The sequence below is a fragment of the Oxyura jamaicensis genome, chromosome 6, assembly GCF_011077185.1.
Source record: "Oxyura jamaicensis isolate SHBP4307 breed ruddy duck chromosome 6, BPBGC_Ojam_1.0, whole genome shotgun sequence".
In the NCBI taxonomy this organism is placed as follows: Eukaryota; Metazoa; Chordata; class Aves; order Anseriformes; family Anatidae; genus Oxyura; species Oxyura jamaicensis.
The window spans coordinates 13,254,424-13,277,874 of NC_048898.1; the positions used below are offsets into that span (position 1 = coordinate 13,254,424).

At 34.6% G+C, this 23,451-nt stretch overlaps 1 protein-coding gene across 44 annotated transcripts in view; it reads left to right on the forward strand.

Moving 5' to 3' along the window:
* KCNMA1 (potassium calcium-activated channel subfamily M alpha 1) overlaps positions 1–23,451 on the forward strand; it is a 464,377-nt gene that overhangs the window by 194,343 nt on the left and 246,583 nt on the right. For all 44 annotated transcript variants that reach the window (XM_035330303.1, XM_035330310.1, XM_035330316.1 and 41 more), the window contains exon 3: positions 22,814–22,875. In XM_035330303.1, coding sequence (XP_035186194.1) covers positions 22,814–22,875 — 62 coding nt within the window. The remainder of the gene's footprint in view (positions 1–22,813; positions 22,876–23,451) is intronic.

Genomic DNA, 23,451 nt, shown 5'->3' on the forward strand with positions numbered 1-23,451 from the left:
TTGAAGGAGTAGAGCACATGATAAACAATTTGGTTAAATTCAGGAATACTGCTTTTTCTCCTAACTCTTTAGTTAATTTGGGCTTTAATACCTTTCAAAAACAAGAATTTGTCCATCAAAGTCCACAACCTGTTTCTCCTTCCCTCCTTCCCTCCTTCCTGCCACCTTAATTTAAAGATTTTGCTTTGTAACTTGACTATGTTCAATAAAATAATTCTTGTCCTGCAGTATTTTGAATGACAATGGAATGCTGTCCTATAGGTTCAGCCCTGCAGAGACTGAGGCTGAGTAGTACTTAGGTCATTTGTGTCAGGATGAAGTAGAATAGATGGTGCTGGTACTGCTAGAAAGGCCTCTGTTGAATAGTCTGTCAACAGCTGACTTTTTGAGGAGGGGAATTTCTCTTACTCTTTTGAGATCAGGATATACTGATGGCAAACCAAATGTTTTGAGGGTGTGTTGAAGTAAGTGTGTTCAAATCTCACACTCTATTATGATGTCTTACCTCAGATTAACTATTGCACTTTTCAACCCCACTTATTAGTCATTACATTCCTTTTAGCTTGTTTGTTTCCTTGGGCTGTTGCTTTTGTCACTAATTATTCTGCAAATCTGCAGTGAAGTTTTATTGGGAAACATTACAGGAGAAGACAAGGTAGCAGTTCATCTGAGCAGGTCAGGTTTTGGGAGAGCTAATGAGTGATGAAAAGAAGGAAATCTGGCAGCTCGAACTGCCAAATTTCAATAGAATTTGATGATACTTACTTGCAGCTTTATTTGAAGGGAACATCTCATTCTTTCATAGACACTTTTCTTTCTCAGACTGCTAGTGGACTCAGCTACTTTCCTTATCCTCTTATTGTACATTTCCACCACCTTAAGTTAGGATTCAGGGCTACTCTTCCCCCCAAAGTACGTACGGATTTCCTTCCTTACTATGTCACTGTGTGTACATGTTCAGATCCTGTTTTCCTAACTGGGCTCCTCCGACCTCCACGGAGCACAGCAAGGCAGTTCTGGTGTAGCCATGCTCGTGCTCCAGAAATCGACCACTTCTTGGTTCAGGACTAGTAACTACCTGCGTGCAATTGCTGTTCCATGGCTCAGATAAGTATGTCTCAACAAATAATTACTGTGGATAAGAGTTCTTTTCTGTGTGGAAGCTCTTTTGTGAGAGGCAGGAAAAGCACATTTGCCACAAGTGGTTATGGCCAGTTATCAGTCAGTAAGGAAGCAAGGGGCCAGATAAGATTCCTCCAGGCTGACAGTCAGATGTTGTCCCTAGTGTTAACTCAAGAGCCCAGGCACACACATTGAAATCATCTGTGTATGTGGAACACAAAACTTTCTGACTTCAAAGTCTGAACTTCTTTCATGAAGAGAAGAAAATGTTTGTGCCAAAACGGTGGGAGAATAGAAGGCAATAAAAGAAAGGTAAACAGAATCTGTCAGGAAAAATATTACTGGAAGTGCTGATAGATAATGGTCTGCCCCTTCTTTCCAGGTCATGGAATGTAATTTGAGATGACAAGACAGTTGCTAAAAGTAAATTATGTTGGTATGGGGTAAAATTCTGTGAATATTTTTACTTTTTAAAGTTTTATAAAGGCTTAGAAGATATTTGCTAGTGTGTGCTTAAGTTGAATAGTGCTTGCCAGAGACATAACATCAAAGTAGAAATACTGTTGGCTGTTCAGTCTGAATTCAAGTTGAATCTCACAGAGGAACTGAAACTTCAGTGTCATTCCAAACATCACAGAAACAAACAAAATGAGTTTCTCTTTGCCCTTTTGCCAGCTATGTGGAGTTCATAAAAAGGCATACACTGAAACAGAATGTAGTTGTAGTTTCCTTCACATCATGGAAAGTTATCCTCTCCATGCATTATACATTTATTGCCTTGTTATGCTGTGACACCATATTGGAGCTGAGAACAATGAGCCAAACCTGATAATGTACTTTCAATTTTGTTACTTATTCATATGATTCTTTGGAAGGTTTATTTATACACACACACACACCCCCAACAACACTTTCCAGTGCTTGCTTTGGGAACAAAGCAGTCAACACTTAAAAATGTGAATTTTAATGAGCACCTTTGCAAAGTGGAAACTCACTGAGGAAGTTAGTTGTTGCTAGTTAGTAAATCAGAAAACCCTTGAGAGGAAGATGCATTTTCAGTTGGATAGTACTTTAGCAGTAAAAAGCAGCTGCATTTCAAAACAAAGTAGAGGCTGTAAAAGAATAATTAGGCTGATGGAAATAGATAATGGGCCAGGTTACTTTTGTGACATCTAACAATGTGTTGCAATTAAAGTTGCATTTGATACCATTTTAAATTTTGCACAAAGCAATAAATAATTTATTTTTCTTATTAAATAACCTTTATCTGTTTCAATATAATCATTTATGAATTGATTTTTGAGCATTTTTGAAATGCTCAAAAGAATACTTTTTTCTACTCCAAATGCTACAGAAAAATACATACAAGATTTCATAACTGAAAAAATGTGTGTTTTTGAGGAAAAAAGGGATGAAAACAGTTTATCCAACTGATTAATGTCAAAGAACAGTATTTTGGTATTTTGTGCTGCAAGATTTACCTTTAACCATGCTTTAAGTATGCTTTCTGAACACAATTATGCCATTAAGTCTGTTTGTCTCTATTCTTACGTGGGAAAAATAACATAAATATTAATAATTTTTCAAGTTCTTTAAATGTTGAAATACTGTATTTGTTGCTGCCTATTTTTGTGCAGCACTTTTTGAAGTATTTCAGTATTTTGGGTTAATCTTTAAGAAGTGTCCCATTTTGATACTTCTGAACATGGAAAATTTCTATCGTCTTCAGCATCCAAATGTGCAAGTTTTTGTCTGTTCTGCATTTATTGTTGTTGAATCTTTCAGCTTTACAGGCCTCTCCAAATTATTCTACTTCCAAGTAATCATAGAAAACTGACAATGAAAGCATACAATGTAATTGAAAAAGTTTTGATTAACAAGTTCACTTTTGGTCGATCAGTAATGAATTAAAAGTTGTTTCCTTATGGTGAAGAAAAATATACATAGGTGTGTTATGTTGCAACTAAAAGAGCTCTCAAGTTTACACCGGCTGCACCTTTATTGCAGTGACATTAAAAAGCTGACTAATGTATGCTGCTATGCTGTTTATCATTAAAGCTAAAGAGCTTGAAGCTGTCATACCAGTGAAATGAGATAATGAAGCTGGATGAGAGTAAGTTGATGGTTCAAACTGGAGTTTGTTTTGGTACAGGGAAAAAAATAATCCAGATTCTCTCAAATTCATTGTTATTTGAAGTGGAAATTGATGCTTGAAGTGAGTTTTGGCTGAACATATAAGATGCAGAATGAATTCAAAATAAGCATAAAACTAATCTTTTTTTTTTTTTTTTTTTTTTTTTTTTTTTTTTTAAATGTTCCTGCTTTTTACAAATAACTTCAGTACTCACACAGCTGAAGTGAATTGTGGTCTTCCAGCAGGAAGTTCAAATGTAATAAGTCACAGACTCAAGATGCATCTTGTTGCACAAAGACCAACAGAGAACTACCTGGATCTTTAACAACATGCCAGAACAGTTTTTAAAGTAGTTACATGCAGAAAGTTGTATGGCCTACTTTTCAACTATGTCAGCCCACATGGTGTGAAAGGAATAGTGTGAAGAAAATGTGCATGCTATAAACAGAAAAAATTAAGAGGTGTGGGATTTTGAAGCTAAATAGAAGCTAATGTGGCTGGGCAAATGCCACTTGCTCTTGTTTAGCTCTGTCTGTGCGTTGCCTCTTGCCTTCGCCAGACACAGCCTACCTTATGTGCTGCAAAGTGGGCAGTGGATCTGAACCTGAGAGCAGTCTATGCCTTTCCAATAGGGCCACCTGACTATGCAATTACAAATTTAGCCTCAAAGCCATGTAATTGTGATACTGTGCCTCTAGAACCTAAAACGTTTAAACAGAATTGTTATTTGTGGAGAACTCAATAATGTGGTGTAGAGTTTTCTGCCTTGTGCTAGAGAAAGCCATCTGCTATTCAAATGTAGGAAAGTCTTAAAGAATTCCGAGATCTATATACTGGAAGATTATCATCTCACAGAAATGGAGGTAAATGTAAGGGAATGGAAACATTTATCCAGGTTTACAGTAATATCGATCATGAGCTGTCATCTCTAGTCAGAGCTTGGAAATCTACAAAGTCCTATGAATTCTTGTCTGTCAGAGCCTCTTTTAAAGCAGTTATTTCAAATTCTCCTTTGATTTCTGCATCACAGACAAGCAAGAGTTGCTTTAGTGGAAGACAAGCATTTTTGTCCGTTAAAATGTGTTCTATAATTGTAAAAAAGATGAAAGTCTGTGTTTTTTTTATCAGCCTGCTAGAGGCAGTATTTTGAGGACATGAACAAATACAGAGTAAGCAGAACTAAGATTATAAAATCCCAATACTTTCAGGTTGTCAACATGAGAAAGTACTATTTCTATGCTGAAAACACTTTGTTTTGGCATCACAGACTAATAATGATTTCTCTCTCTGTTATTATTATTATTATTTTACAATGAAAAAGGATATCAATGCACTTTTTTAACGTACATCATTCTTCTGTAGTTTGTGCTTGCATGAGGACACTATATTCATTTGTCCCCAGTGTTTAAAAGCCTCTGGACAAAAAGAGAAACTCTTATAACTGAATGCTAAAGACTCCTAAATACAGGATTTTCAGAAGTGCTTGGATACAAACATTGCCAAGCATTTTTTAGTGTCAAGATTATTTGAAATGGGGGATGATTCACATGAAAATCTGTCCACTTTTTAAAAAGCCTAAATTGCATTAGTTACTGTCCTTAAATATCTGGCCTGATAGCACTACAGAGAGAGTTTGGTCATTCTAATTTACCTTTCTATTCCCCCAGGACTTCCAACTATTATATATATATATATATATATATATTTAAATACAGCTTATGCTTTATTAAATATAATTTCTAGATAAAAATATCCTTAATATTTTGAGGAATTAAACAAAAACAACCCCAAATATAGTAAGTATGATTTCTATGTAAACTTTGGTACTTCTGGAGGACATGTGAATTATTGTATGGTATACCTTTAATTTGTTTGGTCATTGAAGGAATACTTTTTCTAGTTAGATCTCAGTTGTGCTGTTGCTAGTCACATTGCTACTCCTACATGTTCTTTCACTCTTTGATGCAACTTTGATGCATGCTGAAGTATTAGGACTGAAAGCTTTCAGATTACTTATACCACATATGCCTATACCTATATTTCAGACTGAAGTTGCTTTTGATGGGACTAGCAGTGCTCTCTCAGATTCTGTGTGCAGATCAATAGAACTCATTGTTTATCTGGCAGTCAGTTTCTATTGCCCTTTGTTTATCTTTATACCAAATTATTTACTTTATTTATAATGCCATTTATTTATCACTAGAAAACTTAATGTGATTGATAGCACTGATTGCACTTGGAATAATAAAAAAAAAGGAACAAATGTTATAGTAAAGCTTTTATTATTTTTGGTTTGTAACTAATGGAAAATAATGAACATTTCTACTGGTATGTTGTGACTAGAATAATAAAATATTTAAAAACTCATTATACTTGGTCTTAAGTAAGGTTGTTGTATTATGAACTTACACCTTTTTGTACTGAGTTATGAAGTTTCTCTAAATTTGATTAGAATAAATTCTAAATTTCTAAAAGAAATATCCTAAATTCCACTACATTTTTTTCCTCTGTGTATTTTCAGAATTCATAGTTCTTCACTTTTGGAAAACTGAAAAATTTAGTCACTGAAGAGGAGATGTACTGAGTAGGATGAGATTCTGGTGTATTTGAAATTTAGTTACTAGTATTAATGAATATATATTAGCCTTGTGAGATAAAGCAAATGAATGTGATCTAGTGATGTAAGGCTTTATCATCATTCACTTAAATTTCCTGGCTAGAAATTCTTATTACTTGCTGTATTATTATTATTATTATTATTATTATTATTTCCTGAAACTCTTTTGTAGTGTCAAAAACGGAGCTAATTGGTGATGCAGGACCTATGCTGTTGAAGTATAATATAACTTCTTTTATGTCAAACTCCCAGACTTTTGTTTGAAGTGATTGGATTCACTTTATACATCTTTTCAGTGGAGGGGTTGTATCACAAAATTAACTGTGTAAAGAAAATCCCTAAATTCAAACCCCATAATCAGCCTAATACAGTTTACAGAAATCTGATTAAAACGGCGAGCTACTTATCAAAGTTTTGTGCTAAAGGAGGTAGTAGACTCTTTAATTTGTTCCAATGCAAGTGAAGCCGGGCTTTACCTGCTTGTCTTTTGGATAATAAGGCATCGCTGTTGTTTTTTTGGTGGATTCATTGTCATTTGTTCTGGTGAAATGGAGTCCTACATGATTTGCTAGCATCAGCAGAATGCCAGCGCTCATTTTCTGTGGGAAAAAATAAATAAATAAATAAATAAATAAATAAAAGGTTCATTGCCAAAAGCAGATAAATGAGCAAAAATGAGCAACACTGACAGCTGTAAAATAAAATTACATTTCTTCCTGACACCTTTTACACAGAGCTCACTATTTACTCTGCTGGTTACTTTCTAACTTGGTCAAAACATATGTGTTTGTATAAAGAGGTATACATTTACAGAAGAGCAACTTATGTTCACACATATATTACAAATATATGTTTAAACACATTTGCAATGTTGGTTCAGAGAGTTATCAGAGAAGTAAAACATCATCTGCCATGGATTTGGACAGAGGTGTTTTGAGCTGCAGGACAGGTCTGAAAGTCAGGACAGTCTTGGCTCAATGTTAGTTTCCTTGACACAAAATTGTTCTGGAATGCATTTTGAGTCCTTGAAGCAGGTATGCTCAAATATACTTAGATATTTTTGGCCAAAGATAAAAAACAACTTGATAAATTTTGTATCTTGTACAAGACTGCCAAAACTAAAAGTCACAGGAGTGCCTACTTACATTTACACCTGAGTTATACAACTTCATCTGTCTAATAATAGTGAGATAAATTACCATGAGGTACCTTTTGCACTGTCCCTAGGGATATATCTTTACATAGGTCGTTTTCTGAGCAACTCTGAACAGTAGTTCAAGAAAAAAATAATAGTCTGAATATTGTATATGTAGTACTAAGCAAAAAATAAAGGTAGAAGGTAAGAATCCAGAATCTCATTTGTAAAGACTTGTCCAGTTATGGAAAAAAAAATGTTTTGGGATAAAAGCATGTTACCTTTTTTTTTTTTTTTCCTTAAAAGAGAAAAAATCAGAATGAAAGAAAAAGAGACTGAGAGGAGAGAAAGGAGACTACAAACTCCTCTCAGTAGCAGAGTAATTATAGCACTTATCTAGGTTGTGGGAGATGTGGCATGTTCTTCTTCCATAGCATATTTAATTATTTACACAAAATAGAACATCTCAGACAAGAGGGATTAAGAAAGATGCAGCCAAAGCTCTCGTGTTCAGAATATGAGATTTAACACCCAATTCAGATTTTTCTTAATCTCTTGCATTTTAAGTAAATACCTTTCCCATTAACCAGGGATTTCTCTGAAATGAATTGAATTCTTCCAATTTCTGATGAAATTCTCATCCTTATATGTATGCTTTAAACACAAACCATTGTGTTTAATTGATTTTTTTTCTTAAAATGTAATGTAAAAATTAAGCAAATATAAAATGTAAACTTAAGCAAATCTGCTTTATCTGAAAATTTCCAGTTGGACATAAGTTGATTCCATCATCATATATAATCATATGTATTAAAGCATTCTTTATTTCTTGCTATTTATGAGCAGAGAAGTGTAATTTTATTGTAACCTAATTATGTTGATGCTCCATCTTTTTTATTTTTTGTTTTCCAGTCATCCACCTCTTTAGTAAGAAAGAGGTAATTTGAAACAATATATTTTGACAATTATTTTTCTCCTGGAAAACTTAACATTACTGTTTTAGATATTCAAAATTTCTTTGTCTCTTACTGTTAGAGTTCATATTGTTATTCTTGATTCAGGAATTGCAGGGAACTGCCGCTATTTGCTTCTTGCTAATTTACTTCTGTAGGAGGATATAAATTGTTGCTATAAATTTAGAACACACAGCAAACTTGGTGTTAAATTTTGAATTGGGTAGCTTTTCAGATGATTTCACTTTTACATGTTAAACTCGTAGATTTCAGCCATTAAGGTGGTTCACTCTGATTAAAGGTTCTTACTTTTATAACTAGATGTGCTGATTTTGTGTATGTGATTTGTAATGAAATCTGAAATATTCATATTATCACAGCTCAGGAAACAGGGACATAAAATGAAATGACAGAGCAAACCGATACATTTGGCAAGACACGTTAAAAACTTCAATAAGTTTTGGTTTATTGAACATAATTATGATGCTATGAAGGAGGACAATGTTTTTGTGTTTATCAAACCTGCTGATAAGAACTTAGCTCAGATACTTCTCATCAGCTTTTAATCCTGTTTGAAAAAGGCGTGTAAACATACTCCAAGATTTGTCTGTTTATGAACAATCTATGACATATTCAAAGATAGTAGCTTAGGCATATTCTTCTGCTTTTATAAAAGCTAGAAGAGCTCCTCCAGGCATCTTGGGGTCTTAATATAAAGAAGTTATTTTCTCAAGCTAATGGACTGAGAATTTTATGGTGTGAGATCATCTTTGAGCTTTCATCACTCAGAACCTCTTGGATTGCAGAAACACACAAGAAGAATCCTTTTTTTTCTTTCATTTTCATTAAATCACGGGGGAAAATATCACCTCTTTTTCATCAATTAGATTTTTTTAGGAAATACATCCTGATACTCAGGAAACTCTGATTTCTAACACAGCACATTTCTGGCCTCTGTTTTCTTGAAGATACCTTTCAAAACATGAACTGATCATAAATGAATGTCATAACTACTTGTGTTTGCAGATGTGAGAAGACGGTGAAATAATGATTGCTGTTTTTTTAGTCAATAAAGGGACTCTGCTTAAATTTTGTTGAATCACAATCCAGATTTTTTTTTCTGAGAAAATACACGAAGAGGTCAGAGTTAACACAACCTAAACAGGTGCTCTATATTTTCAGTGCAATGGTCATTTGTTTCTAGTCCAGCAAGGAACTGGAGCAAAGGCAAGACAGCTTGCTCAGTAAATGTGCAGCTTATACCTCTGCTGTAAGTGGCAGAATGCCTGTTCCAGGGTTTCCTTGTCAGTACAAGCAGTGCATGTCACCCATTCTAACAAAGGATTTGTTCATTCACAAAAGCTCATCCTCCTGTCTGTGTTTTACATTGTGGAATAGCCCTGCAGCATTATGTTGTGGAATAGCCCTGCAGCGTGTTCTGGGTAATAGTGACATCCTACTATGGCTTTTGTATTTAAGAAAAAGCTGCAGCTTTAAAGTCATATATACAAACACATATGGATCTGTTTGGTCTTCCTGGTGTTTTAATATACCTGGAAAACAATAAGAAAACAAAGTATGACTTGAGAAACTACTTAAACAAGATACTTCCAAGGAATACATCAGTACTGCTGGCAATCATGTTAATGAATCAGTAGGTGGACTTCCTTTCTGAGTCAGCAGCGTTTAGCAGCCTTGGCACACTTTTACATAGGTCTTTGTCATAAGACTGTTTTGATCAAAGAGGATTTCTGAGGTTTTAGGCAATAGACAAAAGGAATTTTAACTTAATTTAATGTTTGAAATTATGAACGTTGAAAGCTCTTTCTTCCATCTCTGTCTGGGAGTCATGGAGGAAGCATGTCAGTCAAGGTGTCAAGAAAAAAAAAATTGCTATTAGAACATGATAGCATTTGTTTTTGTGCCTTGTCATCAGCAGATTATAGCTATTTATAGCTATTTCTCATATGTTGGTTTGGTACAAGTCTTTTTTTTTAAATCATTAGACTACATTTGACATTATTCTTTTTTTTTTTTTCACTTTTTGGTCTTGCACATGGTGTATGGAGAGCGAGCTGGTTCAATGGAAGTGGGAGGTCATTGGCCCAGCAGTTGATGGGATTTTTGGTTGATGCAAAAACAAATAGCCACCCACACTTTCTCTTTCAGCTGCTGCTTTTCTCTAAAAGGGAAGAACAGCAGTGTCATAGCAGGGGAAGGGGGCTAAGCACTGGGAAAGAAGAGATGTTGCAGTGTGATAGAGGAAAGGAGCTGGGCCTACAGCTGGGAAGGGGAGAATCTCTTGAATTCCCAAGTGCAGATTTACACTGTTGTTGCACCTTAAAATCTGTTTAAAAGGTAATTTCCCCATATCTGGCTTCCAAATTTCCTACCCTATAGTAGATTCTAGAAAGGTGACCTATTTTAAAATACAATATTATCGTTTGAATAAAGCAACATAGGACTGAATCAGAATAGATCATCTTGGGAAAGGAGGGAAGGAAAGCACATGAAGGAAAAAAGGAGTACAGAAAGAAGGTGTAAAGTTCAATGACATAGTTTACCTGGCTAGAATCACAGCTGGATTCTACAGTACTCATTCAGAGAAAAAACTCTAACAAAGCTCACTATAGATTTTACGTAGTTCATCTGGGATTTTTTTTCTTGAAATACTTAAAGAAAAAAAAAAAAAAAGAGTCCTTACAACCCAACATATGCTTCCAGCTTCTGCCCATTCTGTAATATTTTAAAATGTGGACTAAAACTGCTTGCCTATATAAAGATATGGAACTGCAGCAATACTTCTTAGAAATCTCTTTGGCCAGGATATATACGTGATTACCTGGTGGTTTTTCTGATTTCAAATTTAAGCCATTCTCAAAATAAAGCCCCTTGTTCTTGTAGTCCCTCAGAAAGAGAGTATAGCCTGAAACGAGCATGCAGAAAAGGGGGAAAATTAAGACACACTGTGACAGTTATGAGACAATATAAACTGAAGTTGTATGTTCGGCATTCCATATTCCATTTTTTATCTCTGTGGTTAAGACCACTCCAGCATGAAAGTAAGCAGTCCTAAATTCTTAGACCTTTGCAAGGGACAATATAAAGCATACAGAGCTGGCCATTTTCTGGCTTACCTCAAGCCAGAGGCTGTAAGAATAAGAATACAAAGGCTATAAGTGTAAGAACACTGGTGTGAGATACCCCTTGCTAGTTTAAGCCAGGTAAAAATGAAAAGACTACAATCACAGAGGAAGGGATGACTTTTCAAAGTTGTCTTTAAATTAAGCTCTTCATGTTGTGTAAAAAGAACAACAAAAGCCAAGGCACAGGAGGGTGAAAGTTAATTTAAAGGACCTGATATACTTTCATTACTAAAGAGAAAATGTCAACTAAGGTAACACTTGAGTCTCAGATTAACTAGTTACAGTTGAGTTACAGATTAAGTAGCCACTACTGTATGGTTTTGAAAGGTGAGGGTTGCAAACAAGGGTATTGGAGAGAGTTAAACTGGAAGTTGTTTCTACAAGCCTTTTATCACCCGAATATTTGATCTTATTTTTCAATCACACTAAAAATGGTCATAAAAAAGCTTTCAGTTTTAGAATTATAGCCACAGAGCAACACTGAAACATTCACTTGAAGAAAAGAAGTTTGCTAAATAAATCAGTCTTTGTGTCCTTACAAAGAAACTGCTCTTCTTTCCCTCCTAGCCCTCAAAAAATAGAAAAAATATTCACCATAAGTAGACGTTTATTGTGAAAAATACATTTTGCTTTCACTGGCTACATCATTGCAATATTTATTTTTTGCATTAGATCTTCAGTGACAGTTTCAAAACACTGATTCTGTTTCATACCGTGTGTGGATTTCACAGCATTTGTCACATGATGGTGAATCATAATTCCAAATTATTCTGAAAACATACCATCAGCATTTTCTTGATGATTACAGCAAGAAAATTATCGATGCCTGTATCAAAAGCTTCCATGCCTTTCTCTGAAATGTGAAGAAACCTGCATGTAAGAATGCAGCCTTGCATCAAATTGTGAACCAAAGTTTCACCTGTAATAGCACATAATTATACTTCTGCGGATTATACATATAAGGAAAACTTACAGTCGTGTTTTAAAGGAGTAGAAATCACTACATGAACATTTTTTCAGTTTACTTCCAAAACGTGTAAAAGTGACTTTCTTAACATAAGGGAATGCTTTGCCATAAACCAAGATCACTATGATCCTGAAAATTTATTTGCTTTAGGTTTAGCTGCTCCAATGAAATTGTTAAATATTATTGTGTAATTACATAGAGATCTCTAAGATCTCTATCTGATTAGTAAATGTGTCAAAGAATTTATTGGCAGGCTTTTCAATTCAAATTTGTCTAAAAACAAAAGAGCTCACATTGTCTATACTGACAATCACATGGGGAAAATGGGAGTTCTGGTTAGAGCTATATTTTTAAATAACCGCTTGAAAATTATGCTGTTTTCAAATACGTTGAAATATAATGTTATTTCATTTAATTGCCACAGGAAAGCTACTAAAGTAACTGACAGTAAGCTGCGTCTGATTAATGAGCAGACCATGTGAATCAAGATACAGTGAGCTCATGATCATGCAAGTCTCTGAAGATATCATTGTCCCTATTAAGAAGTCATGTTGGTGTTGGCTACCTCTCTTTAGAAGTCTGTGGAACAGCTACGGGTTTTCCTATACTTAAAGTAGAATTTGACCAATGAATACAAGGCTTCTTTCATTTGCAGATATTAGCACTTGTTATACTCTATGTACCATTCTGGAAATGGAAGTGGAAATATTACAATTCTGGAAAACATTCTAATAATTACAGAAGATATTTATATAAATTAAGTAATGTTAAAGGAGAGATGAGAGCTCTAATGGTGAGTACTGCAGCAGCAAAGTGTTTTTGCAGTTCATCGGATGTATTTAGCAGTGGTTCTTTTCCCTTCTGAGGACTGTCTTGTTTTTAATATGTTTTAAAGTACATTTCTTGACAGGTGTTCAAGTGCTTTTTTTATATATATATATAATGAATGATTTGACCATTTCTTCTTCAATCAGTCTTCATTAATTAAATTTCACTGGATTTTACTGAAATCAAGAACATTCTATTTCCACTTTAGCTAAGGGCTCAATATTGGCTCTCAGCTACAGTCATGCTATGAGGAACTTATGAAAAAGGAACATTGAGAAGAACCGTTTATAGGTAACTGTAATCAACATTTCTTTTTTGCTCAGTGTGACTGTAGAGCCAGTCATGCATCCACTGGAAATCACTGTGAGTTATGCTTGTAACATTTTATATAACATATATATGTAACATTATATATATATATATATATATATATATATAGTTAATTTTATTTTTGTTTACATTAATGGGTAATTTGGCTGACTGATAGACACTCAGGAGGAAGGGCCTTTTTTTTGGAGGAATTACATATTATATATACATACATAGGATACTGTAAATTTAGCATTTATCTCTAGAAAATGGCACAATGTAACAGAAAGTACTAATTTTTTTATTTTTTTATATTTTCTTACTAATGAAATTAAATACTAGATTGGCAAAGTTGTATGCACTTTAATTGGTCATATTGCCAGGCACTCTCCCAGCAAACCTAATTAACTTCAAGTTACACAGCACCATTAACAGATGGGATTTTTTGTCTTGTATTTTTTCACTAATTAGTAAATCTCACTCTTTTCAAATTTATGGATTAAACAGAAATTTTCATTTTATTGTCAATATGTCAGTGTAAAAGTTGAGGAAAAAAATAACTTTGTATAATGAAAGGAAAAATAAATCTGAAGTATAAACTTTATTAGAAGCATGTACAGAACATGATATGACAAAGATATTTCTTTTAGGATTCTTCCTAAAATGTGTATGTGCACGTAAAATAAAAGAGCATTAAGATAGTCTCTTACTTTGGTTCATTTCTTGCTTTGATTTTTCATGTTTCTGGGTCTGATGTTTACTGTAATGATTCTTTAATCAAAATTCCTTTAATAGGAAAGACTTAATTTCAAGCAGTCTGCTAAAGCGTATGTAAGACAGTTGTATCTTTTGTTGGAGAGAGAACAGCTCATGGCAGACAGGCTGAATTTGCCCCCCCTCCCATCTTACCTATCTGACTCCTGATGACCTGTTATCTTAATTATTTACTACAGGTATGAATAGTTAAACAAGCTTGCAGTGATTCAGACCTTTGCTCTGCATCTTACCTGTGCCATCCAGATAATATTTAATTTACTGTTCTGATGTACAAGTTCAATACATCTGAAATTATTATTTTTTTTAACTTCTATATCTGCTGTTTGTTTTCTCTCACAGGAGTTTTGCTTCTAAATTTCTTATTTATTGTAACTACTACAAAAGTCTCTAAAAACAGATTAATTAAGTTTGAACTATATTTTAATTTTAGTGTCAGCAATAAGTTAAAATCCTACTACACTGTGTACTGGCTTAATGGAACTAAATTTTAATACCAGAAAGTTAAACAAAAAGTTTAGCTTAGAAAGAGATGTTAAAGGCCTTGTATTTAAACAAAACCCTCGAATAAATCAAGTCCCTTAAGTAGCGCTAATAGTTTCACATATGGTGTCCTAGTCAGGCCTCTTATTATTACTATAACTGCAGTAGAGGTCTTGGCTGTGTTAGGTTCACTACAAACACCTGTAATGAAAGAACGCAGTTGCATTCAGCGTCCATGCCAAATGAAAATAAGAGGGAGAATCAGAAGCCTGGAGAGGTAAAGTAACATGCTGTAGTTCATAAACCAAGTAAAAAGCCAAACTAGGGTTAATAACCAATTTTCTGATTGTTTGTGATTGTCAGCCAGAACTTATGCTGACCTCTTTATCTATTTATTGCTGTTTTAGTTTTATTTTTAAAATAAAATCCTTGCTATTAATTTCCCTAGATAAATTCACAGAGACTTTGCCTAATGGTTCATAAAGGTAGACTCCTTCTACTTTTGGATAAACTTTGAGTTTTCTTGGTAAATAGCCTATTTGAACTTTGCTGAACAAGGGCAAAATTTATACAGCAGTTCTCATAAAGCTGATGAAGTTTTTAGTACTCTTTTTACTGCATGTTGGTGACTAGTTTATTTACTGTAGAATTTCATAGCTAATTAGCTCTGTAGTGAAATTTATTGTATAATAAAGCAGACAGTGTAATTGAAAGGAAAGAATTTGCATGCAAATATTTGCAAGTCTTGGTGTTTCTGAGAAGATTATAATGTGGCTATCAAATTACGATGTTTGGATTTAGTGCTTTAATTGTGTCAAACTGAAAACTAAGGGGTGGTAAATACTGGCTTTGAAGACTTAGGTGCTTTTGAGTATTTTCTGACTTCCCCAAAAGGTGAGTTTGTTCACTATCTAGCTTGAAGGTGCCTAGTTCTTTCCAGAATTAGGTTCTAAATCCTATCTGATATTCAAAGTGTGGAAGAAATAGTAGAAATGTTTTGTTTAACTCCGCTGCGTGCCTCTTCTGCATGCAAAAGGGCAGGATCAATAAGTCACCAAGGCAGATTTACTAGCTAGCACACTATCCAGTGAACACATGCGTTAAGATTCAGCGCAGTTAACTTGTATCTTGTCATCAGCAGCAGGTGCTGACTGTAAAATTTGCTCTTGGGCTGTAGTCATGTATATATATCACTGTTGGTTCTTCATTCTGCTACGTCCCAGCAAGCATGGCTCTTTTACAGGGAGTATATTAGCTGCAAAATCTGTTTCCTATACTTGTGAATAACAGGTAAATGACAATAACCTTCCTAGTTTCTTAGAAGTCTTTTTTGAACTTTGTATTTATTATTTATTGGTGTAAGGAACAAGATGGAATCTTATTTTTCTCTCTTTATTATTTTATAACTAGGTTTCTCATCTAATTCACTCGCTTCATGCTTGACTTGTTTGTAATTTGCTGTTGTAAGGTGGCTCATGATGGCTGACGTGGTTAGATGTTTTTCTTTAAAGGGAAGCTGACATTGTATGCAGTTGTTCTGGAAGATATTAAGAGAGTATTTCGTCAATAAGTATAAGACCTTGCAAACCTTATTTGGTAGAATGACTTTCCAAGAGCCCCTAGGAATTCATATCCTCATAGAGTAGATGGTGGAAAGTAGTATTCCTAATATTTTATATTTTTGCCTTCCTCATCTCACTCATTTATGCATTGGCCTGGGAGGAGCCAGGTAGAGAACTGGAGGCAGAAAAGCTGGACACAGGCAATGTGTTTAAACCCAGAGAAAACTCAGTGTGCAGTTCCACCCAGAGCATGGTACTATGTCCTGCTCATGGATCTCAGATATACTCACTCCTGTCTCTACTCCTGTTTATCAGGGTATAGCTGAGAACATCTCTAACCGAAATTCTCTACTAATTGTTATAAAAATGCATATTACATTTTATTTGTCTTGACAAGTCATGAAGTTCTGAAGACCATTTGGTTGGATGAACTAATGTGAATTACAGACACCACTATAAATTGGGGACTGCCTTGCTGGAAAGCAGTGAGTGGGAGGGGGACCTGGGGGTCCTGGTGGACAGCCAGATGACCATGAGCCAGCACTGTGCCCTTGTGGCCCAGAAGGCCAGTGCATCCTGGGGTGTATCAGAAGGGGTGTGGTTAGTAGTTCGAGAGAGTTAGGTGTTCCTGCTCTGGCAGGGAGATTGGACTACATGATCTTTCTTATGATCTTTCAAGGTCCCTTCCAATCCCTAACATTCTGTGATTCTGTGAATTGTATAAATTTAACATAATGCAGCTGCTTTAGTTCACTGTGATATATCCACAGGGAATAATAATAATAAATCTTAATGAAGTGCTACCAAAAATGACTGGAGAGCACTGATTTTTGGGAAGTCTTTCTTATTATAGTAAACAGCTCTTTCTTCATCTGTATTTATAGTAACCTCAGATGTAGTAATTGCTCAGCTGTTGATATCAGCTGCAATGCATAATTTCTTACCACTTTGCCTAAATGAAATGCTTTCTGGATTTTGTTGTTTATATATAGGGTATCAGTTAATGAGACATCAACTTAAGCAAAGCATTTTGCCTCTTTTGTGGTCTAGTCTTGCTCAAGTCTTATTTTTGTTGTACGACATTAATTGTAAAGATGCTGGTGCACATCCTAGAGTCTGCAAATTAACATTGGATTGCCAAAGAAAGGTTAAGTAATTCCTCCTTCTGAAATACATCTTGTAGAAGTGGTGTGTCCTTAGAAATGTAGGTTTCCATTCCTAATACCTCCAGACAAATAAATTCTCTATGTTTATAAAAGAAAAGTAATTGCTTTCCATTCTTCTGGTCAAAAGAAGTTTATTTTTATATTTCAAGTGTGTATTTTTTTCTTTCAAATTAGGCCAAAACCTCAGACGATTGGAATGCTACTAATGAAAACTTTAGAATTACAGTTAACCAGGATGTAGCTTTGTGGTCATATGTTATGGTTTGTATTCTCCTTAAGTAATTCAAAGTATAAATGTTAATAGAACAATTTAATATAAGCAGTAAATTTGGCCTAGTGGTCAAAAACTTAATCTTAGCATGGTAAGAGCTTCAGACATAGATTTCTGAAGAGCAATGCACAATAGATTGTCACAAGATTACAAAATAAGAACTTTTCCACCCTCTACAAAGCATAACATGTTTTATTTTTTCACTTTTTTCTACAGATCCTGGGGGGGGGGGGGCGCCCCCCCAATATAATAAGGACCATATGCTCTCTTAGGGCCTCTGTAAACCTAGTGTTAAATAAAAGGTAATGGATGTCACATGAGATATTTCCATTCTTTAGCTCCAAGGCAAATCCAATTCAGTCATCTTAGGGAAAAAATAAAATAAAATTCAAAGAAGATGAAATATGTGCTATCACACTACAAGTTTTCTACCCTGATGACATGAAAGAGAAAAGGGCTGTATTTCAGGAGTCAGGGAAATAGTAAAAATGACTCTTTAGTGGCAGAGATTGACAAGTTCGCCCTCAGGCACCTTCCAAGTAGATGGTTGAATGACTTCTGCTGCCTGCCTACTGAATAGCATATATGGGAGATCTCATCCCACCTCTGAGATATTGAAATAACCTATCTTGAATCAAATGCATAGTAAGAAGCAAAAAATATATGTCCTAAGTTTTTCAAACACAGCAAGTTCAACTTATTACTTCCCCCCCCCGACCCCAACTCCACCCCAGAAACCTCTGAGCTGGTACGTTTACCATTGATATGCATTTACTTAAAAGATGTTTTTTGATGTTCTCAATCTAGAATGTCAATAGTGTAATGTATGATCCTGAGTTGGAAAGCAAGGGAAATATTTCACCTGCTTTATCTATGTGTGTGTATGGATGTGTATGTAAATAGATAAGTAATGTTTTAATTTAGTATTCAGAATACCAGAAAGTTCATTCATAGGAATATTTCATAGAAACCATTAGAAAGAAAAAAGAACAGAGGAGTACAGCATATGGGAACATGGAGAAATAAGCCAATTTTTATTATAGTTTGGTTTACATTGAGTAAGTCTGTATCAGAGGCATGTCTATCAGTAATGTATAGACCTATTGCACATTTGCTATATATAGGAAGAATTGACAGGGAGACGGAAAGGGAGAAGCGAACAGTGCTGTTTGAAGTATTTTACTTGCATCCTTATACAACCTGGAGGAAACATATGCAGTGAGATTGTAACTAATAAGGCTAGGATTTAGCTAGTGCAACAAATAACTTGAAAAGTGTTGATATTTCTGTCTTATTTTTGATGTCAGATAGGTGTTTCTAAATTCTGTGTATGCAAATAATACTTCCTTCAAGATGAATTTATAGCTTTAGTGGGATTGGCATTGGACTGAAGTGCTACTTGTGGATATACACATCAAAATGTAATTCAAGGAGAACATCTCTGGTATTAACACTTCATTAGTAATTTAAAGGAATATAGACTGCTGTATAAGAGTACATAAGAAGTCCGGATTTGTGGTATGATGTTTCTGATGCATTCATTGCAGGGTTGATGTAGAAAAAAAAATGTTTCTACTCTAGAATCTTTACATTACTCATTACGGTGTAGGTAATAATTATAACTCCTCTCTAACGTGATCAGCCTTTCCATTTTTCCATGCTTCTTCAGTAATGCCAGGACATGAGTTCAATGCAGTTGTAGGAGAAACAGTGCCACCCCTTGGATTATCATTGTTATCCTTCTGTTACATAGGTCTGGCCCTGGAAGCTGTGCTGAGCCCCTTTGGGGTTATCATGGCTTCACCTTAATAGTATTTGCTCAATGCCTATACTACCCCTGCAGCTTTGCTATGTTACTCTATTTTTATAAAATGCAATCCCCCCCCCCCCTTTTTTTTTCCCTTTTTATTTCCTGTGACTGTTCTTAGTGTGGATGCATGAAGTATCTCAAAAGAATAGTCAAAGATCTTCTGGGGCATCTTACCAGTATCAGAGAAAGCAAAATGTTTTTACATTTTTTTTTTTTTTAAGTGGATTTTTTTCTAGAGTTTGTCTGGGTTCTGCTTTAAAAAGGTAGTGTATACTTTTGTTGAACTCTGTCTGGATTTTCCTTAATTTTATTTTTAATGAAAAAAATAAGGATATGTAGCAACTATTCCATGTTTATTCTTCCTTTCTTTTAATCAGACTGATATTTATTTTTAACTCAATGCTAAATGCTTAGTCAGTGTAGCTGCTAGCATATGACTTCACATTTCTCAATCTTAAACAAACAGTAATTTATTATAAATTAAAAGATTCTTTCCTTCCAGAGAGAAGCTATAATAGATGTGTAGCAATTGCAGTGCTGTGCCAAATGCATTGGAGTAATAAACAGAGCCAGCAAGCTTCTCCCCATGGCCTAGTTAACGTGGCAGTAATTCACATACATATATGCTATTTTACTCCCTTAGTTTCTAGTTTCCGTGGGTTTGGGGTATCAGTCTGTCTAGGTTTATACCTCTCTTCAAACATAATAAGTACTCAAAAATAGTTGTTGGTTCCCATGGAAAATCTTGCAAGGACTCAAATCTGAATTTAGACCTAAAGTCAAAAACTGTCTCCCTGGATCTAAATAACCAGGTTACATTCAGCATTTTTAGGTGGGAATACAGCTAAATAAACCTTGCATTTGAGACTCTATGATTTACTTAGCATGGAAGGGTATTAAGTTTATTTTTATTTTAATAGACCTTTAAAATGATTGATTCAGGCCCTTCTTTTTCCTTGCACTTAGCATATTTGTGTTGAGCTCGATAACTCTGTCACTTAAGCAAATGAAAAGGGTGTTTCTCTGCTGGCAGGATAATATTGGAGTTTAAGATTCCATTTTCTTCTAATTCCCTTTCTGTGATTTTTGGGGACATTATGAATAGTAATGACAGGTATGTGCATTGGGGTAGTAGAAGAGGAAACAAGACTTGATTTAAAGTCTGGTATATAGTACATCAAGGGGATGGTGTAGTTGTTTTGTCATATCTCACAGGAGTAACATGGGAATCAAATGTCTTACAAAATTTAGATATTTACATTTTAATGGAAGTTATATGAATTGTCATAGAACATTTAAATTCCATAAGCATCTTGGAAGATCTTACCCAGGATTTATTTAACTTGATTTAAGCATCACAGTGATGATTATTAAGAGAGTAGGTATGTGAAAGTGCAAGGCTGGTATACAGTTGTAGTGGTTCCGTTACAGAGGTTTCCTTTGGCTAGTAGGCAGTGACTGAATATTGTGACCTAAGACAAGTGAACAAGAAAATCAAAATCCATCTTTACTTTTGTACTTTGCAGAACTTGAACGAATGAGAAGAGTAAGTCAGCTTCTTTCCTATTTTGACAGCTTCAGAAAAAAGGTGTTTTTACTTATATTTACAAAGAATTTTTCTATTGTTGAAAATGTCTCGCTCTGTCAAAAATATGTTATTTAAATCTTTTCATCTCTAAAATGAAAATAGAAATCCTTTACTCTGGAATCCAGGTGAAAAATAATCTTAAAATGTAGAATACTATGTTGTGACTACTTGGCAAAAAAGAAAGAACTGCACAGAAAGCAAGCAAAACTGTAGCTGATGTCCTTTGACTGGGAAAAAAATGTTAGTTTAATCATTATAATGAAATTTGTAGCTGGAAGAGAATTTCCTTCCAAATTCTTTCTAATATTTGTAGAGGAGGAGTTAGTGAATCATGGCTGGTTCAAGGATCTGGTTAGACAGTCTTTGGGAACTTATTTCTGTGTTCATTAGCCAAATGCAGTTCTAATAATTTCCAGTGCCAGCTTCTAGGTCTGAAGCCTATACTGGATGAACAATTTTTTGTTTCATTGTCCATCTGTTGCTTGAACAGTTGTGATTGTCAAGAAAAGTAACAATAGTGGTGGTAGTACATATTAATGGTGATATTCATACAGATGAATAAATCTGTTTAGTCAGAACTGGACTGACATTGCTAGTTTATTTCACAAATATGGTTGTTTAGATGATGTGGTTTTAGCCATTTCTGACCTAAGAAGTTGTATTTTAACTGGGACTGTGAGGAGCTCCATGACCTCTTAGTAGTACTCTGGTCTATCTGGTCTTGAACTACCAATGAATGCTCTGGGTTTATTTTAAGGGATGTTACTTCTAAGTAGCTACTTGAGAAGTGCCTGTCAGAAGACTCAAGAACATTCTGTTTTGATTCTGTAGACCAATAGATCAGATAAGAGTTGCAGGAGACATAATTTTTCATCTGTTTTACATCTTCACTGTAGCTGTTTTTTTTTTTTTTCTCCTTATTTCTTCCAATAAAATCATATTATATCATACAAAAAATAGCTTATTGGATTCATGTTTTAAAATTCCAAATTACCCAGGGGATGGCATTGTTCAAGAAATTAAGCCTATCATTACCATATCAGACATCTAAGTTACAATGGGTACAGAAACTATTGTGTGGTTCATGATTTTTTAAGACAAAATCAGAATGCACAAACCTCACTTATGCTGTCCTGTGTGGATGCAGACCCGCTTTGGGTAGGATGCGAAACTAAATGTTCCCAAAGTGCTGGAGCCAGTAGAATAGACAAATAGATTTTATGTTTGGGGGGAAGATGAAAAAAAAAAAAAGTTAGTCAGACAGATGTGACTAGTCCACCTTCTGATGTACTAGGCAGAAAAGCAATTTCTATGCAGCTAATAAGGGCTAGATGCCATACATACAAAATACATTTGTTCAAAAAATTCAACAGATTTAAAGGGGGGAAAATTGCCCTGGGTGTGTATCCTTTGTACACAAGCTGCATCAAGCAATTATTTTTTAATGTGTTTGGAAGTTAATTAGTGTTTTAGTGGACAAGAGTGCAAAGTAAATACATATTTTTACACAGCCTTATACATAACCTGTGGATTTCAAAATTCAGCGTAATCTATCATTGCTCTTGGTTTACCTTCCACTGTGCAGATGCTTTTTACTGTAGTCCTGAAGGACAGTTCTTTTAAACGTATACTGCAAATTTAATGGCATGCAGTGGGGTTGCTGGCCATTTGAAATTAAAGAGTCTAGGTTAGCAGAGGTTAGGATTTAAGACCTAATTGTCTACTGGATTGCCCTGACCTGAGATTCTATGTATCTGTGGCTCTTTTTCAATGCAAGAAAACATTCTGTGATAAAATATACTGTTTGAAATTCAAGGAGTAACAATCTTAATAAAGAAAATGACAGGTGAAATAAAAAATACTATTTTATGATCTTTTTGTGTGTGTGTAGAAGAATAAGTGTTTCACTTTAACACTGTTAATAATCACTCCTACTTTTCTTTTGTAGGTTGTCTTAGTCTTCGCTCTTAGTATTGGTGCTCTTGTAATATACTTCATAGATTCATCAAAGTGAGTATTCTAGAACATTTTCCTTTCTCTCCTTTCCTACTGCAATTATGCATCTTTGAATTGCTCCATTAATCTACCTCAACTCCGTGTTTGATTTCATTGCCTGAGTGTGAAAAACTTTATAATGGTGCATGTTCTACCAAATAACTCAAAGATGGGAAAAATATCCAATATTAACTGGATTGAATGTGATGTTATTATATCTGTAGGAAGCATAGGCAGAAAAACACTACTTCTGTGTGTTGAGTTTATACATACTGTTGCAGAATTGTTTTTATCTTTATTGGGCATTTGTAAAATCTTTCAAATTCAAGACCAGGATAATAGATGTCCAACAAAGAGGAAGAATATCCACCAAAAAGTTAATTTGTAGGAGGAAAAAAAAAAAAAAAAAAGTGTTTCAGGAGACTGACAGGAACACTTCTGAAAACAACAAAAACTTCTGAATGAAGTAGACAGTATGAGCATTATATCTCACATATCTATTCAGATTTCCAACTCCTGCATTTGATAGATATATCCCAAGATAAGGTAGGCCATTAAAATCTGCAAAACATCTCAATATTTTTTTAAATT